General features: G+C 48.0%; 12 protein-coding genes across 12 annotated transcripts; 5 read left to right on the top strand and 7 right to left on the bottom strand.

Moving 5' to 3' along the window:
• Positions 1-50: 50 nt before the first annotated feature.
• NEDG_00432 (STE24 endopeptidase) lies at positions 51-1,340 on the bottom strand (the record flags this gene model as incomplete). Its single annotated transcript, XM_067687850.1, has 1 exon — positions 51-1,340. The coding sequence occupies one exon, from the start codon at positions 1,338-1,340 to the stop codon at positions 51-53; it is 1,290 nt and encodes a 429-aa protein (XP_067545558.1).
• Positions 1,341-1,400: 60 nt separating this feature from the next.
• NEDG_00431 (U6 snRNA-associated Sm-like protein LSm1) lies at positions 1,401-1,736 on the top strand (the record flags this gene model as incomplete). The annotated part of the gene is made up of 1 exon (XM_067687849.1): positions 1,401-1,736. One exon carries the CDS (start codon positions 1,401-1,403, stop codon positions 1,734-1,736), a length of 336 nt encoding a protein of 111 aa, XP_067545557.1.
• A 219-nt stretch (positions 1,737-1,955) lies between these two features.
• Positions 1,956-3,362, top strand: NEDG_00430 (glutathione synthase; the record flags this gene model as incomplete). Its single annotated transcript, XM_067687848.1, has 1 exon — positions 1,956-3,362. The coding sequence occupies one exon, from the start codon at positions 1,956-1,958 to the stop codon at positions 3,360-3,362; it is 1,407 nt and encodes a 468-aa protein (XP_067545556.1).
• Positions 3,363-3,394: 32 nt separating this feature from the next.
• On the bottom strand, positions 3,395-4,555 carry NEDG_00429 (uncharacterized protein; the record flags this gene model as incomplete). Its single annotated transcript, XM_067687847.1, has 1 exon — positions 3,395-4,555. The coding sequence occupies one exon, from the start codon at positions 4,553-4,555 to the stop codon at positions 3,395-3,397; it is 1,161 nt and encodes a 386-aa protein (XP_067545555.1).
• A 43-nt stretch (positions 4,556-4,598) lies between these two features.
• On the bottom strand, positions 4,599-5,318 carry NEDG_00428 (2S proteasome subunit alpha 3; the record flags this gene model as incomplete). The annotated part of the gene is made up of 1 exon (XM_067687846.1): positions 4,599-5,318. The coding sequence occupies one exon, from the start codon at positions 5,316-5,318 to the stop codon at positions 4,599-4,601; it is 720 nt and encodes a 239-aa protein (XP_067545554.1).
• A 358-nt stretch (positions 5,319-5,676) lies between these two features.
• On the top strand, positions 5,677-6,045 carry NEDG_00427 (uncharacterized protein; the record flags this gene model as incomplete). Its single annotated transcript, XM_067687845.1, has 1 exon — positions 5,677-6,045. The coding sequence occupies one exon, from the start codon at positions 5,677-5,679 to the stop codon at positions 6,043-6,045; it is 369 nt and encodes a 122-aa protein (XP_067545553.1).
• Positions 6,046-6,188: 143 nt separating this feature from the next.
• Positions 6,189-8,762, bottom strand: NEDG_00426 (uncharacterized protein; the record flags this gene model as incomplete). Its single annotated transcript, XM_067687844.1, has 1 exon — positions 6,189-8,762. The coding sequence occupies one exon, from the start codon at positions 8,760-8,762 to the stop codon at positions 6,189-6,191; it is 2,574 nt and encodes an 857-aa protein (XP_067545552.1).
• Positions 8,763-8,810: 48 nt separating this feature from the next.
• NEDG_00425 (uncharacterized protein) lies at positions 8,811-10,814 on the bottom strand (the record flags this gene model as incomplete). The annotated part of the gene is made up of 1 exon (XM_067687843.1): positions 8,811-10,814. The coding sequence occupies one exon, from the start codon at positions 10,812-10,814 to the stop codon at positions 8,811-8,813; it is 2,004 nt and encodes a 667-aa protein (XP_067545551.1).
• A 211-nt stretch (positions 10,815-11,025) lies between these two features.
• On the top strand, positions 11,026-11,838 carry NEDG_00424 (uncharacterized protein; the record flags this gene model as incomplete). Its single annotated transcript, XM_067687842.1, has 1 exon — positions 11,026-11,838. The coding sequence occupies one exon, from the start codon at positions 11,026-11,028 to the stop codon at positions 11,836-11,838; it is 813 nt and encodes a 270-aa protein (XP_067545550.1).
• Positions 11,839-12,046: 208 nt separating this feature from the next.
• On the top strand, positions 12,047-12,571 carry NEDG_00423 (splicing factor, arginine/serine-rich 4/5/6; the record flags this gene model as incomplete). The annotated part of the gene is made up of 1 exon (XM_067687841.1): positions 12,047-12,571. One exon carries the CDS (start codon positions 12,047-12,049, stop codon positions 12,569-12,571), a length of 525 nt encoding a protein of 174 aa, XP_067545549.1.
• A 281-nt stretch (positions 12,572-12,852) lies between these two features.
• On the bottom strand, positions 12,853-14,046 carry NEDG_00422 (uncharacterized protein; the record flags this gene model as incomplete). The annotated part of the gene is made up of 1 exon (XM_067687840.1): positions 12,853-14,046. The coding sequence occupies one exon, from the start codon at positions 14,044-14,046 to the stop codon at positions 12,853-12,855; it is 1,194 nt and encodes a 397-aa protein (XP_067545548.1).
• Positions 14,047-15,071: 1,025 nt separating this feature from the next.
• On the bottom strand, positions 15,072-16,799 carry NEDG_00421 (uncharacterized protein; the record flags this gene model as incomplete). The annotated part of the gene is made up of 1 exon (XM_067687839.1): positions 15,072-16,799. One exon carries the CDS (start codon positions 16,797-16,799, stop codon positions 15,072-15,074), a length of 1,728 nt encoding a protein of 575 aa, XP_067545547.1.
• Between the last annotated feature and the right edge of the window lie 265 nt (positions 16,800-17,064).

Genomic DNA, 17,064 nt, shown 5'->3' with positions numbered 1-17,064 from the left:
AGGCTTTAGGTTTTAGGCGACCAGTAACCTACTGCCGTGGTGCCCTGGGGCTAGTTGTTAAGGTAGGCCACTCGGGAGGATATGGTGGGGTGGTCTTGGTTGTAATGGGTAAACACCAGCGAGTGGAAAAGCGGGCCCCCGCTATCGGTCGTTAGCCTGAACAGCCCGTTGCTCAGGTACTTGTTAAAGCCCAGGTGTTTTGCATACAGGTCGGCATTGACCTCTGAAAGAATCCCAAGGTTGTTGTGGAACATCTCAATCAGGGTTGACACGATGTAGATTTGGGTAAGAACGGCAAAAGCAAGCACCGTGATCCGGGAAATGCCTTTAGCCTCGTACTTTGGGGTGATAAAGTGGACCACAGTAAGCAGAGCTGCACAGGAGAGGCCCATTGTAAAGACTGTGGCCAAAAGCTTCTTTTCGGTGCTGAGGTCGTCTGCGTGCCCTACTTCATGGGCCACAAAAGAAAAGAACTCGTTCTTTCCGTACTTTAGAAGGTCGCCCATGATGACTATGTACCTGGTCGCCCCCGTCTTTACTAGCGCTGCATTCTCATAGACAGCGTCCTTGTTCCAGAACACTCTTCCAGTGAGGTTAAGACGGTCGATCTCATGCTCAATGGAGCTGGGAAAGGTGCCAGCTGGAACAACGTGCAAGCCCTCCTCTCCCTCCGGGAGGATGCTGGTGCAGTTCGCAATGATAATCAGGATAACTGCTGAGATGTATGCCGAGACAACCAGGGCCCACCTCGTTTTTTTGTAGACAGCTCCAAACATCCAGATAACCAGAGGAGCAAGCATGACACACCTGAAACAGACCAGAACAAACTCCATTGCCAGAGAGACGACCCCTTTCCTCTTTGAAAGGAGCCACTCTACCACCAGAGTTTTGGTTGAGAGGATGAAGAGTGCAACTATCAGAAGATTTACTTCGTACTCCTTTATGTAGGCACAGTCCACTCTTATCGGCCCGTAGTACTTCTTTACCTGGTTAATGGCCTTTTCTCTGATTGGGTGCGAGAAAAAAGAGGCCAGAACAGCTACCTCGATCGTTTTGCTGGCAATGCCAATGACCTTTCTTCCGGCGCCTTTGAGCATCGTCTTTTTCTGCTGGTCAAACACGCCCGGGGACTCGCCCATCAGCTTTTTTATGACTGCGTTCCCATCAGGCACCTCCCCCCTGTTTAGAAGGTACCCAGCGTACAGGCCGTAGAGAGCCTCGGTGATAAGAATGGCAATGTGAAAGATAACGATGGTGACAATAAAAGCAACGATCTTGCTCTGGAGGTACAGCCTAAACACCCCAGAGGCCAGGCTCCTCTTCGTACCTTCGTCCCTCATAAACACAATAAATTCACAATATTTAACTGCGTGTTTCAGAATCGCCCAATAAAAAAGACCATGCAAGAGGAAGAGTGCGGCACCCGAATGCTTGAAGAGTATTTAGATAAAGAAGTATTTATCTGGATGAGAGACAACACACACGTCCATGGTATACTCCGGTCGTTTGACCAGTACCACAACGTCCTCTTAGAGAACGCCAAAGAAGTGCTTGTTTTTAAGGGGGAGTACAGCGAGGTAGAGAGTGAAGTGTCAATGATTAGGGGGGAGAGTATTATTTTCCTGGGCCCCGTGAGCGAGTGTCCCCAGGTGCCTTTCAGAAAGGCTGAGCGCAGCGACTTGCTGGCGCGGAAGCAGGCGGCTCCCTCGGAAGACTTAGACTACATCGCCCTGTAATAAATTTATTCAATCCGGCTCTCAGCCTCGTTTAAGAGCTGCAGCTCCTTCTTTAGATTTACAAGCTGGTCTTTAATTTCAGTATCCCACTCCACTTCCCAGTTCTCGTTGGTAGCTCTTGGGTCTTCTTTTATTCCCTCTTCTGAGAAGGTCTTGTTAAAGATGAAGAGTGTTGAGAAGGCTTCTTTGTTCATAAAATATTTGTGTTGCTTTAATTTAATGATTGATGAGTGCCTCCAAGGTCTTCGGGAGAGGTTTGGGCTGGTTCGGAGCTACAAGGGCGCGGGGGGAGAGGATATGAAAGAGGAAATTGGCGTAACCTCTTTTGTAAGCGTCTATCCAAGAAAATCGATTGACGAGTTATTTCAGGCCCAGTACACGGTTAATGACCTGGTTATGAGAATGGCCGGGGACGAGGAGATGCTTGGGGAGATAGCTGGAGGAACTCTGGTCGTTGACGGAGAAAGAATCACTGTTTCTTCAGAAAGTGACCCGATCTATGCCCTTCTTGAAAGGATCCGAAGAAAAAAGCAGCCGCTTGATCGGATTAGGGGGATCTTCATTCGCTCCGATTACATCGAGAACGGGGAGCGTCTGTTTAAGCAGGTGGAGGTCAACACGATTTCATGCAGCTTTATTCTTCTGGGAGCTTCTGTCAACACGATGCACCAGGAAATCTCAGGTACGCCCAGCTGGGAGAAAGAGTTTAAAGAAGCTGCTGGCCTACCTGAAAAGGCGCCAGGCGCTAAAACGGAGCTTCTTATCTCTGAGGGTCCTGCCAAGCTTCTTGCTTTTGCCAGGGAGGCCCAGGGGCAGTACGAAAGGAAGTACGGGACCAGGGGCCTCTTTTTAATCGCAGACACCGACTCCACGCCCGCAACCAAGAACTACGCTGAAAAGAGGGGCATTCTTGATTTAATGACCCAAAACGGGATAGATGCTGTGTTTGTGAGCATGGAAGACCTTCTTGTGGGGTATACCACCAGAAACAGCCGGCTTTTCTACGAGGAGAAAGAAGTGTTTATGGTCTACTACCGGTGGCTGTACAATGCCTGTCAGTACACTGAAGCGATTGTCGCAATGAGAACAGACTTTGAGAACACCTACTGCATCTCAGTTCCCGATGTCGAAACACAAATTGTAGGTCTTAAGCTGTTCCAGCCTCTTCTCTGCAAAAGATCCTTCCTCTCCAAGTACGTTGCCGACCCCTCGGTTCTTGAGAGGTACTTTGTCTCCTTTCTTTCAGTTGAAGAGTACCAAAGGAGCAAAAAGCCGGGGTACGTTCTAAAGCCACTGAGCGAGGGCGGCGGCAACAACTTCTTTGGTGAAGAGGTGGACAAAGAGCTGTCCCGCGCCAATCTAAACACCAGCTATGTGCTTATGGAAGAGATTCGTGGCAGTACGCGCAGGAACAAGAGAATATTCAAGCCGTTGGGGGACATGGTTGGTGAGGTAGGTATTTTTGGGTACGCCATTGAGGTGCCACCTCGTACCGAAGCGTTGGGCAGTCCCTTCCCGCCTAGCAACGAAACGGCAGGGTACATCCTTCGGTCTAAGTACAGCCATGACAACGAAACGGGTGTATCTGCTGGTTTTGGGTCTCTTGATACACTCGGCCTGTGCTAGGCTGTGCTGGGGGTAGGTTGGGATAGGTCGGGTTAGTCAACCGCCAGTGCCTTCAAAAACGAGAAGTTTTCAACTAGAACCCGCTCCATTTCTGGATCTGATACACCATTGCCTGCTTTTGTGTTGCTCTGGGCAATGTGGAGGTTTTTAACGGCTTTTTGTGCCAGGGTGCACTGGCTGTAAGCAAAGGTAGCTAGGTTGGCAAACTCAGTTGATCCCTGGACAGTGCACACCTGAAGAAAGCTGTACTTGGTCCTGTCGATGGCAGCAAACGCATCCACCACCGCAGCAAACATAAACCGGCTGCAGCTGTAGAGGCGCGAGGCTGACATGGCCTCTCCGATCTGGTAAAGCAGGAAGATGTCTTCTTTTCTTATCATCAGCTCAATAGCCGCCGTTATGGGAGAGGCGTTTTTGTTAGATTGGGCTGGTTCGGGTGCGTTTTCCAGAAAAGCTTCAAAGAATTCGAGATACTTGCCCTGCACAAGCAGCCCCTCATCCTCGGGCGTAAAGCCATACTTGACCCCCGTTTCTGTCTCTGCCTCTATTCTTATCTCAAGCTTATTAAGCCCCAAAAACCTCTGAAAGCCTGGACCTGTTTCTACCCGTGCATCTTTGTAGGTAGAGGTTTCCGTTTCAGGCTCACGAACGCCATAGGTCGCATCTAGGCTCTGCTTAACCCCCAAGATCTGGCTATGCAGCTCCTGGTCCAGCCCGGGGACAGGCCCCAGCGCAGCTACCTTGGCAATGGTTTTTGTCACGTTCCAGAGTAGGGTAACGTTGTAGAGAAAAGGGGCATGGATCAGGTCCAGGGCGTACCTGAACGCTCCCACCAGCCTCTCCCCGTCCATGGTAGCTATTGACGCAGTAACTAGCAGCCTGAGCATGTCTTCTCGGTCTGTCTTTTCCGGGGAGAGCCTAAGCACCTGCTCAGCGTACGGAATGCTCTCTTCTACCTGTTTTTGGGAGATGAGGTAGTTGGCATAGCGCATGCTTGGGAGATACTTTGTTGGATACTTTTCAATCACTTGCAAGATAGAAGACGGTTGGTGCAAGTGAAGCTGAATGATGGCCCTAAACACTTCCGTTTCCATTGATACCCCCTCTTTTTTTTCAGCCTCTTCTACGCTAGCCAGAGCTTTTTCATGCTCTCCACTCTTCATAAGCGAAGAAACAGTCTCAATCCACTCCATAGCCAAAATAAAAAAGAAGTTTTTAATGCTTGCCCCTCCCCTCCTACTCCCTCTTTACCTGGACCTTTTCCAAGTACCCAGCCACCTCTTTCTTGGTTAGTTCTTTGACTTTGTGGACGCTTTCTTCTGAGTAAACAACAGTTGCTGCAATGGCATCTGGAGACTTTAGCACCCCCTCAGAGGTGGAAGACAGCGCCTTAAACGCAAGCAGAAGAGCTTCCTCCATCGACATTTGCTCAGGGTACTCCTCCAAAGAGGAAAGAATGATCTTATCGTTCTCCCCAAAGGCAAAAACGTTCCAGTCATTGAGGGTGCCACTTGGGTCGGTGGATAGAAGGTGGTACTGCCCATTGTCAGCGTACCCTGCCAACATGAAAGACACCCCAAATGGCCTCATGCCTCCCCCCTGGGTGAACCGCTGCTTTATTTTACAGATGGTCTTTCCAATTAGCCACGGTGACATGTCCTGGTTGTAGTTGTGGAGGTACTCCTGTGCTTTGACCCGGGCATAGTGGACGAGCAAATTACTATCAGCATACAGTCCACCAACCACTGCAATGGTTCTTGGGTTGATGCGGTAGATCTTCTCGTCCTGGGTCAGTGTAAGGACATTGTCTGTGTTCTTTCCCAGAAGAACGACGCCATTAGCAAAGCGCACACCTATTGCAGGCCCTGCAGATGTAACGCTCTTAATGGCATACTCTACCTGGTGGATTCTTCCCTCCTCTGAGAAGGTGTTGGTCAGTGCATCTGTGTTCTCCATGAAAACAAAGAAATTATTTCGGATAAAAGCACCCCACCGCACTGTACCACTGTACTGTACACAGCACCCGTACCACCGCACTGTACTACTGCACCACTGTACCACTGTACTGTACACACCACATCACATCACACCACAGCATCATGACACAGACTGTCACGGACTGTCACGAACAGGCACTGACCGACACAGACTGTCACGAACAGGCACAGACCCGTGACCAGTGAATGACCCGTGACCAGTGACCCGTGGGTTGGGGGTGGGGGTTTAAGGGGCCCGGGGACTTATTGGCCGGGAATATGGAAGGCACACCCTTTCCCGCCTTTTTCATTTTAAATAGGGGATATTGAAAATTAACATGGAGTACCGCGTGTTCAAGCATCCCTACATACTTATAGAGGACGAGAGTGGCAGGCACCGGCCATTCTTCAAAGAGTACGACGGGACCACCAAGGAGAATGTGGTTCCAACAATTGTATTTTCTCCAAACACTCCTAAAGGACCTGGCTCAAAAGAGAAACCCATCGCTAAACCTGGGATTTGTGAGATGTGCGTTGTTAGATACACCGACTACAATCAGCACATTGCCGAAAAAGACCATATCTCAACGGTAAAAGACGTTGCTAACTACGATGTCATTGACACAATTATCAAAGACCTTCGGAACGACCAAGCACTGAAAAGAGTCAAAAGCACGCGGAAGCAGTTATTCAAAGACTTCTTCTAGTCTCACCGCTGGGTTACTTCTAGCCAGTCTCACATCGCTGCTTATCTAAAATAAATGGACACCCGTCTTTTTATTCGTGCCTGTTTGTGGTATGTGGTTCGCCTGCTCGTGACCTGTGACCCGTGCCTGTGACCTGTGACGGGTTAGTACTCGGGGTCATCATCCATGCTGCCTTCTGTGCACGGCTCCAGGTTCCATCCATTAACGCTGCCTATGGCAATGGGGAAGGTGCCGTCTTTGCCCGTTCTGTTCTCCCAGGTGATTGTGGTCTCTTCAGTTACTTGGATGCATCCACTGCCGTTGGCATAGGCGCCGTTATTTTCAGGTTTGCCTTTTTCAGGGGTGACCCATGGGGTGTTCCAGTGTGCTAGGCCCTTGGTTGCGGGGGCGGCAATGGTTCCTTTCTTTTTTACGTAGACCCTTCCATCGACAAGGAAGATGTCTTTGACCTCTGTGTCTGGTATTTGTGCAAGGAGGAGAGGCATCTTCTTTCGCGACTTAATTGAGACGTTGAAGGGTGTTCCGGGTGTTGTGCACATGATGACGTATAGCGGCTGATCAAGAGAAACCGTACCTGAAAAAGTTTTTCCTTCCCGCTCAAAAATAACGTCACAGAGCGTTGCTGTGCTCGATGAAAGAATAACGCCTGCACAGTTTTCCAAGACCCCAACAAAGTTTTTAGGTATCTCTGATAAGGAAGCCATTTCAAGCATGTCTTTGGCAATGGTGGCGTGGATGAGAGCTTTAAACTCAAACAGGCGCAAGTGAATGTTTCCGTAGGTGAATATGTCGATCTTTCCCTCGTGGATGCGCATGGCCAGGGTGCATCCGTGGAACTCTTCTGACAGAAGGATCCTCTGAATGACAAACTTAGAGTCCTGGCTCTGGTAGCTGAGTAGCTGGACGTACTGCCCCGACGAGTTTGCCACCATCGAGGTGGTTCTGATGGTTTCTGCCAGCTCAATGTCCTCCATGATCATGAAGCGCCCAAGAATGGCAGCTCGGACAATGGAGAGGGTTAGAGCGTGTTTCAGGGCCTCGTCGGTGCAGGGAAAGGAAATTTGGATGTTTGGCTCTTTATCTTCGGTGAGAATTTTTGTTTCTATTGATCTAAAATGCGATTCAATGATGCTTACCTCGGACACTGAGGCGGGCGCCGGGGTCGTCTCTGAAATATGGCTGTCACTGATGTACTGCAGCTTGGAAAGATTCTTTGAGGCGCTCTGGAGGGGTTTTATGTTCTTTTCTTTTGATTTCTGGAAAATCTTTTTGGTTTTTTCAGCTTGTTTTACCGAGTAATCTAAGATTTTGAAAAGTTTTGTCGATCCAAAAACTTTCATTTCTTGCTGCTCAAGCTTAGTTGCCAACTTAACAATGCGGAACCGCCCAAGCCTGAAGGGACTGTCGGCGTGCGTGTACTGCATGATTGTCACAATTCGCGGGCCTTTCTTGATCGCTATAAACTGCGGCTCCGTGGGGTCGGCTAGCTGGAAAAGAATCATGTCCTCCACTGCTATCTTGATAAACTCGTAGATACTCCCGGCAATTAGTATATGTATCTTAAAAACGCTCTCTGAGTACTTCTCAACCACCTTAAACCCTTCATAGTCGCTGATGACCTCGGCAAAAGGGTCGAACTTTTCGGGGCTTTTGAGCATTTCATCAATCATTGCCATCCTCTCCTCGGCCACCTCGACCTCGGCACTGTCTAGCGAACACTCCGAGGCATTTACAGTGCTTTTGGTTTTGCGGAAAATAATATTTCCTTTTTTGGCCACGATGCTAAAATCAAGACTGAAAAGATTTTGCACCTCGGTGGCCTGATGCTTCGGCCCGTCCCGACTGTTCTCGGAAATCGGGTAGTATGGATAGGTGATCACCTTCGACCGAGACACAAGCATTGGCAGGTAGTAGTAGTACCAGCTCGGGTAAATGTACATTTTGGCCATGTACTTGAACGCCTGCTTAAGGATGGAGCTAACCGAGCTCGAAAAAAACACCGAGTCGTTCTTTGAAAAAGCAGCATCTACTGAAAAATCAAAACCTGGATTTTTGATAAAGCATATCTCAAAACGGGTGGCATAGTTGTTGGCTGGCATTCTCATCAGCATCTGTCCCTTGAACGGCTGCAGCTTGACCATGATGGGGATTGAGTACCCTTTGATAAGGTCTGCATCAATGTAAAAACAGTTGTCCTCTGAAAGGTACTCAATGTCTATCAACAGGTAGATCTGGCTAAACATTGCCGGCTTTTCAAGAGGCTCGGGCATTTCTCCGTCTGCCCGCTCAAGGATTTCTTCCAGCTCGTTCTCTGAGAGCGCCCGTATTTTGGTAATGTACGGAGCCTCGCTCCCAAAAGAAACGTCCTTGAACCGCACCCTTTTCAAAATCCCGCTTGAAAAAGCGATTGACAGCTTCTTCACCAGCGTAGCCTTGACCTTTTCGTAGAACGTGCTGGACCTTGACACCTCGTAAAAGAACCTTTGCAGAGAAATGTTCAGCCATGCAAGATCGGTGCACTCCTTGGTTGCAATGCCAAGAAGCTTAACCAGGGCTTCTGACGGGTCTTCAATAATGTCTCGGTGGTAGATGTCCTTGTACTTCTGTTTTTTAACTATCTTCCTAAGACCAAAGAGAATGGTTGCTCCCTGAAGGAAAAGAACCATCAAGGCACCAACCACCAGTCCACCCACAAACTCCTTGTAGCTCTCGTTCATTATAAAGAAAATAAAAATCCCATAAACCACACCCTCCTATTCATCTGTTTATTGGATCGGTCCCTTTGCCCTTGCCGCGTCCTTTGCCGCGTCCTTTGCCGCGTCCTGACCCTTTGCCGCGTCCTGGCCAGCAATTACATCACTGTACTTGCTTTGGATGTATTTAGGCTGTTTGCTAAGGTACTCGTCAACCCGGGCCTTCAAAGCACTGGAAAGGGAGATAACTCTTTTCAGGGCGGCCTCTGTGAATGAAAGAATTAGTTCGGGGGCACTGGTGTCCAGTAGTTCAAGCACCTCAATAAAGCCTTGCTCCTCCTCTGCAAAGTACCTCTGCCACCCCCTTTTCACAAGTGAGATAGTAAATGGCTTCATGTTCGGGAAGACTGTCAGCCCCTGCCCCACCAGCCTCAGGAACAGTGGAGGCACCTTCCCCTCGTTTTCCAGGTCACTGATGACCATTGACACCACTCGGTCGGTGAATATCTCACTCTTACCAAGACAAAGCTTGATGATTCTTTCTCCCGGGGTTTGGGCTTGGGTTTGGGTTTGGGTTTTCGAGTCTTTTGGGGGTTTCGGGGTTTTTGGGGTTTTTGGGGTTTTTGGGGTGTCTGAGTCTTTAGGTGGGCCCCCCATCCCTGCTGCCTGTCTAAGTATCTCGGCAGGCTTAATCACCCGAAGGAAAAGAGTTAGTGAGACCTCATCAACCAAGTATCTCGGAATGAGGGTGGCTCTTTGGCCGTCCTTGAGGTAGGGGAGCGCAGTAAAGACGAATGTGGGCATGGTCTCCCCCCGGACCAGCTCTGAGAGAAGGGCTCGGGTCGTGTCTTCGGGTGCTTTGATCCGGAAAAGCCCGAGGCAGATTTTGGAAAGAAGCTCGGGGTCTTTCGCGTGCCCCTCCCTGATAAACTCTTCTCTCTGCTCTGCCTCAACACTGCCCAGCTTTACCACCAGAACGGAAATAAGCGCTCCCAGCCGCTTCTCTTTTCTCTGGTAGTTGAGCTTTCTTTCTTTGACCTCCTGTTTTAGCTCAACTAGCTTATCTAGGACCGTGTGCAGCAGTCGGGCGTCTTTGTCTGACAGTTGCAAGAGCTCTTCAAGACTTAGTTCTAGCTGGCTTATTTCTTCAATGAAGCAGGAAAGGTTGTCCTTGATGAAGGCCACACACTTCATTCTGCTCCCCACCTTGATGTACTTGATGACTTCCTCAACTATTCTCTCTCTGAAAATCGGCCTGCTCCTGATAAGCGTATCTAGAACCTTGAAAATGTTGCTGCTTTTGTAGAGCTCTTTTAGCACCCGCTCTATGTCGATGTTCGGGAAGTGCTCAATGTTTTTGTACCCCTCACTGGTCAGGGTGCTGAAGAACCGGTTCACGACCTGGACGTATAGGGGGTTGTTGAACACGTACAAAAACATGACCAAAGATCTGCCCACCTCATAGCTCGCATACTTAATGATGATGTCTACATGCTCTTCCCTTAGGATTTTGGTGATTGACATAAGCAGGAAGGCGTGTGTAGATGCGGCGGTGGTTTTGGCTTTTTTAGCTGCAGGCTCCTTGTCTTCTTTTTCCTCTCCCAGCTTTACCAAGCTACTAAGCACCTCTTCCACAATTTCTTTGTCTACGCCCGTACTGCTGAGAATGCGAATGTCCGTGGTAATGTTGTTATCTACCACCCGCTCTATCTCGGCCGTACTGTTTCTGATAAGCACTTCAATGATTGTGCCTATCAGGTAGTCTATGTTATCGGTGTGTGGTGAGCTATCTGTGGTGATAAGGTTTAGCTCAAGCGATGAAATCAGCGGGTGGTAAGAAGGAGGCACAATTGAAAGAAGCTCGGTTTTCAGCTTTTCAAATGCTGTGGTTAGCTCTCCCTCTAAGCTCCCGCTGTCGTCAAGCGAAATACTCTGCTCTCTCAACGAGAGAAGGTATGCAATGGTTGTGTGGTAGGTAGATTCATTTGTTTGCTCAATGATTTTCTTCATCCCCTCCAGTGCCGTTCCAATGTCTACCGTAGACCTACAGTACTTCTGAAGCTCACGAGTGTTCATAGGACGTAGTACTTAAAAAAATAATAACACCCTACATACTACTGCACCACCCACAACCCCGAAAGCCCGAAAACCGAGAACCCGAAAACCGAAAACCGAGAACCCCGAACACCTTGGCACCTGGTCAGATGATTGGAGCTAAAGCTAATTATCCTAAACTTGTCCAAATACAAGCACCACATATTAATGTTTGTTCAATTTTAGCATTTTAATGGGCAGCAGATGGCGTGGTGCTTTGCGGAGCATTATTAACGTTTATGGGCTAGTTATGTCTATTACGGTGTTTAAGATGGGCCTGTGGCATCTTTTGTACAAGAAAGACAGTCCACTGTCAACAGTTCGCCTGATTCAGCTATCTTATACCATTGAAATTCTTAACTCTGTATTAGGAGTTACTAGCCAGCACATACCTTCAGCCATTATGCAAATTGGTTCTCGGGTGTTTGTCTCTTGCTTTTTGTGCACTCCGCAGCATGCGGGTGTAGTCTATGTTATGCTTTGCTGCTGGGGACTCTCTGACTCTTTGCGCTTTCTCTACTACCTTGTTCCCTGGTTCAAAAACCTAAGGTACATTGCTTCTCTGGTGCTTTATCCACTGGGTGTGCTGTGTGAGGTTTATCTTATGCTTTACACCAGGGGAATAACTAGTCTGATTGCAGCCCTTGTGTACATTCCAGGCTTTGTCTACTTATATGGTCGTGTGCTAAGAAAGCTAAGTGTTTGCCGCATCAAACAAAGCATTGATACAACTAAGCCTGTAAAAGTCACTGTGCGGTCTAAACCAGGGCCTAAGCCCAAAGCACCAGCCACTCCTACCAAGCCCAAGACAGCCACCCCAATCAAGCCCAAGACAGCCACACCAATCAAGCCCAAAGCACCAGCCACTCCTACCAAGCCCAAAGCACCAGCCACTCCTACCAAGCCCATAAGACAGGCCTCACTCCGTGGAGGAGCTCCTAACGAAGAGGCAAAGACCAAAACCCCAACACGCGCATCCTCTGTATCTCGATCTAAACATTCGTAAGTGTCTGTAATCTAATGTCATGTACTGTTTGCTAAAAAGAGTGGACTATTTATAGGTGGGAGAAGCTTATTTGATTGCTTCACTATCTTGTCACACCTACACTACCACACACCTACATCATCACACACCACACACTCTACATCATCACACCTATACATAAACCAACTATATTTGAGCCTATTTATTATTTTATTTATTTTTCGGGCTAATGCAGTTATACATTGGAGGAATAGGAAGACATACGGAGGAGAGCCAAGTGTTCCAATATTTTTCACAGTTTGGGCAGATAGATGGTGTTAAGTTATACAAAAGCTACGGGTTTTTAACGGCAGACCAGGAGGTAGGAGAAAGAATCCTTCGGGAAAAGCACACTCTTGGCGAAGTAGAACTTGTTGTAGAAGAAGCCAAAGGAAGAAAGCAGGAAAGAATAGTCTACCAGGGAGACTACCCCTACCCCCCGCGAAGAATGGCCAAGCCTTTCAGGCTCATCCTTGAAAAGCTTCCACGGGACGTTGAGTGGAGAGAGCTGAGATCTTTTGTTCTCTCGACGGGAGCTAAGCCAGATTTTTTAAAGATTCTTCCTTCAGGGGATGGAATGCTAGAGTTCGTGTACAGGCAGGACCGAGATGTAGCCATAGACAAACTCAACCACCAATCCTTCAACGGCGAAGAGGTATCTGCTCGGCTGGGAAGGAAGAAAGTAGAGTCTGTGGAGCCGCCAGTGAACGAATAAATGAGACGGTTCCAATGTTTGTCTTTGGGCTGGTCCGAGCACGGGTTGGGGCTGTGTCCCTCTTCATTTGCAGGTCTATTTATAGACAAGAACCTTAAATGATTGGTAAACTAAGAGTGGTACTTTTTTTATTTTTTGGAAGGGTGGTTGCCATATGTCAGTCTCAGTCTCAGTCTTAGTCTCAGTCTCAGTCTCTGTGTATTTCTTAGACCTAGACCCAGACCTTGGATCATAGACCTAAACCCAGACCCAGACCCAGACCCAGACCTTGGACCATAGACCTAGGCTAGAGTAGAGGAGGCCGTTGCAGTTGCTGCAGCAACTGGGACTTTGAGATCAGCAAGCTGGGAGATGAGGCATCTGAGCCATGTCTCAATGTATCCGTGCACAGAGTTGGAGTAAACCAGAAGAAGACGCAAGAGGAAAACAATGGCTACCACGTAAACAATGACTGCAGCTGAGTCAAGTGTGCATCCAAAAGCATTGATAACGACATCTGCATAGTGCTGGACAATTCTTTTTTTGGTGATGTGCTTAAGACCGTTCATAGCCGTAACAATACCAAAAGACATCCCTAAAACAATAACGGTGTTGATAACACCGCTCATGTTGAACAGAAGCAGCTTAGCAAAATACCAGAGAAGTATTGCAACATCAGAAATAGACTGAACCACCAAGCCCAAAATACCTGTGGTTGTGGTAAGGCGGGTGATGTAGTCAAAGAGCATAAGCGAGTGGGTAAGAAGCTGCGAAATGACAAAGTTGTTCTGGGCGTGCAGGAAGGGAATGTATCGGTGGCAAGCGAAGGTGTAAGTTAGCAAAGTTAGCAAAAACCCAGCAAAGTACAGTCCAGTCAAAAGACTGATGTAAACAGTAGTGGAAAAAGAGACGAGTTTAAAACCAGTATCCTTTGAGCCATCGGCAAAAGCAGCTGTTGTTTCAACCTGCTCGTCTACTATCGTTGTAGTTTGCTCTACATTAACGTGGTCCTTGTCTGTGCCCTCAGGGGTAATAAACAGACCAAAAGATCCAAGCAATGAAGTTATACTGTTCATTACCAGAGTCTTGAGAGCGTAGAGCAGTGCTGTGACAGCAGTGGAAAAAACAAAGAGTGCGACTATACCCCCAAGTAAGATAGCTGCCTGGTTTAGCATCGGCAAGTTATTGACAGACTCTCTGATTGGGCCATTCAGCCCCCGGTAGTATGCTAGAATGATACTGGAGTTATTTGGAGTCCTTGGTGGGTCTAGCACTTTGCTTAGTAGAATAAATGCTAGTTTTAGTGCTGGTTGGGCGCATACTGCGAGCACGCCAGCAAAGCACCCAGAAACAAGCACTCCGTTACCAAAGGTAAAAACTGCTTTCCCAGCACCCATGGCAAGGGCCTCGGTGCCTACTGTTGTTCCAATCAAGGTTACTAGAGTGACTGGATTTAGCAGAGCACTCCAGGACATATCATTAACTCCTTCTCCCATAGCAGACATAAAAAATTTGCTAAAAAATAAGTTATAGATCAGCAAATGCCCCCTACCGATCAAAAACAGTTATATTTTTAAAAACAGTTCCTACTGGGGATCGGGTTGGTTTGGGGTATCAACAGTCCTACTGGGGATCGGGTTGGTTTGGGATATCAACAGTCCACTGGGGATATATCAAGGGATTAAAACATAAAGTTGTATCCTTGTCCTTACAACTAAGAACACAACATTCACATAATGGGTGGTGGTTCAAGTACCACCCATGCTTTCTCGGACATTTTTCGGGCACACGTCTCGGACATAGATACATCGACAGACTAACCATCCCTACTTGGTACGGAGGTCAGTGCGGGTCCTTGGTTCACGGCTCATATACACGGACACTACACGGACACTATATGGGGACATACAGGGACAGCCCGGGACAACCGGAGACACTGCCACGTCTTTTTCTTCTTCGTTGCTCCATAGACATGCCCAGTATACATAAAAAGCGCTATTGCTCCGTGTTTCATAAGACATATCACTTCACGCAGAATAGGGCCAAGGTTAGCCTTGTGCTGGACAGTGCGCGTCTTGGTACTCGGCATGGACGGTGGGGCTGCTTCACGCGTTGAAGCTTTCATTGGCCAGGGTTGCCTTTTGACGGGCCCATGGTACTTGTTCTTCTTTATCTTCCTTTTAAACCTTCATAATTTGTGTTTTTCACAGCTATTTATACTTTTGCCCGGTAAAGTCCTACCCTTTTGGGATCCCGCCCACTTCCTCATAAGGTAGACTTGCCTACCATAAAGGGAAATTCCCTCATATAGAATAAACCATGATCCCAATCTGGAAGTATTTTGGCGGGCCTTATTTTTAAAAATATTCTTGAAGCCTGTGGCTACCACGGCCTATGCCGGACACCAAGACGCACACTGTCCCAGCACAAGTATTTAAGCACCTTGATGCGTCGTTATGCGTTATGCGTTCGGGTGGTTCACGGTGGGGAGGCCCTGAGAAGTCTTTATTCTTTTTGCCAACTAGGCCATTGCTTTAACTTGCCTGGAGAACCCCATGGACCTGTCGATTAGCCCGTACTTAATGATTAGCACGCACCCTGAGGTGAAGCCTACGAGTGAAGACATCAGGAAGAGGGACCTAAAGTCTTGCAAAAGTTCTAGCGTAGCAATGCTCAGCAAGGAGGAAATAAGCAGAGAGACTCCGTTGTAGCAGGCGCTGTAGCATGTCTGGGCAAAGGCCTTGTTCTTCTTTCCGCCCAAGCTATCTGCAATGTTAACGGCACTAAACGTCAGACAGGCCGAGCTAATCCCTTTCAAGGTTTCGTTAGCCATGGCAAAGTACATGATGTACTTAGTATCTGGCATGTGTGCATAGTTGAACTCTCGGAGGGTGGCAGCTCCCAGCGCAAAGAAAAGCAGCCAGTGGTACCCAAAGAACTTGAGCAGGTGCTTGCTGTGGTAGAACACAAGCATTTCAGTTAAGGTACGGACGCATAAAATAGACGTTACTTTGGAAAAGGCCACCTTAAAGTAGAGCGACATATAGGACACCAAGAAACACGAAGATATGCCCCTGGTCACGCCAATCGCTGTAATTGAGAAGAGCAGCGCGTAAAAGTTCGGGTTTCTGAGAAGGTCCTTTTTAGATTCACTCTTTGCCTCCACAACATCCCGGGCCTCTCCCACGCCCCCAGCACTCTCCTTGGCTGCATCTACCCTGCTCTCAGTCACCTCACTGCTGCAGAGGCTAACAATCGATATAAAAATGGCCGATGCAGCTACAATCACACAGACAAGCACTGTGAACTGTGTGTTAGCAGACTCTGTGTGCGAAGCGCCCGATCCGTCAGTGATAATGCGGTGGATGTATGCAATGGACATTCCTGAGGTGGCATGTCCAAAAGAAGCCCACATTCTGATCCGCGAAAAGATCTGTTTTCTTTCTTCAACGGCTTTTTCAGAGTACTTCTTTGAGAGGTCGTTTAGAACCAGTACATCAAACATTGAAAAAACAGGAGACATGGTGATGATGTACAAAGAAAAGATGCCAACCATAAGGATCATGTTGTCCTTCCGCATGTTCCTAAGAATAAGGAACGTGCTGTACACCCCCGTTGAGATAGCTGACATTGTGATAGTCAGTTTTTTAGTAATCAGGTACTTATCAGCGACTGGCCCAATGAAAATATTCACGAGGTAAAAACTTGAGAGGCAAGTGATCCACCCGTAATGAGCCAGTGAGAGGTTGAACGCTGCATTGAAGAAGTGGGTGCTAAACGTATGGGTTGCGTAAATAGAAATATTGAGCATGTAGTAGGCAATCTTTAGCCCAACGTGGGTATTGGGTCCAAGTTCATCAGCTACCGTTGAAAAAACAGGCAGGAACCGCAAAGAGAGAATTAGGCCAACAACGCAGTAGGCAATGGAAATGTGCTGAGCTGCCTTGCAGAACCTTAAAAGCATGTCAATGCCGCAAAGGCTCCCTCCAACCATATAAACCATTGCCAGCGCCATAATGCACCCACCCCCCCTGTGGTAAAGCTCTATTTTAGCGTTTTTTCTGGTGATGTAAACAGCCAGTAGAACTATCAGCATAGCCAGAGCATAGTTTGTGGGGGCAAAGAGGTGTCTAAAGATGCCAAGGCCATTCGGTGGCGCAGGGAACATGCTATATGCTCCAAGTACGCTTAAAAGTGTTCCCAGTCCGAAAATACCGATGTGTGCCACATTCTTTTGTTTTGTGTTCATTTCCTAGCCTAGGAAAATATTTTAAGTCATAATGTGTATATAAAGACCGTATATGGTAATGGTCCTTCCAAATAAAGAAACTTGCCAGACCATACCCCACAAACGCCCAAACCACCTCCCCAACGCCCCCAACCATACCACAACACCACCATACCACAACACCACCACTATCCGTTTATTGCCATGCCCGAAAATCCCGAAAACCCCCGAAACCCCGAGCACCCCGAAAACCCGAAAACCCGAAAACCCGAAAACCCGAAAACCT

The sequence above is a fragment of the Nematocida displodere genome (genome assembly GCF_001642395.1).
Source record: "Nematocida displodere strain JUm2807 chromosome Unknown 1, whole genome shotgun sequence".
Lineage (NCBI taxonomy): Eukaryota > Fungi > Microsporidia > Nematocida > Nematocida displodere.
Note: the sequence above shows the minus strand (reverse complement) of the source record. Positions and strands in the feature narration are given on the sequence as shown.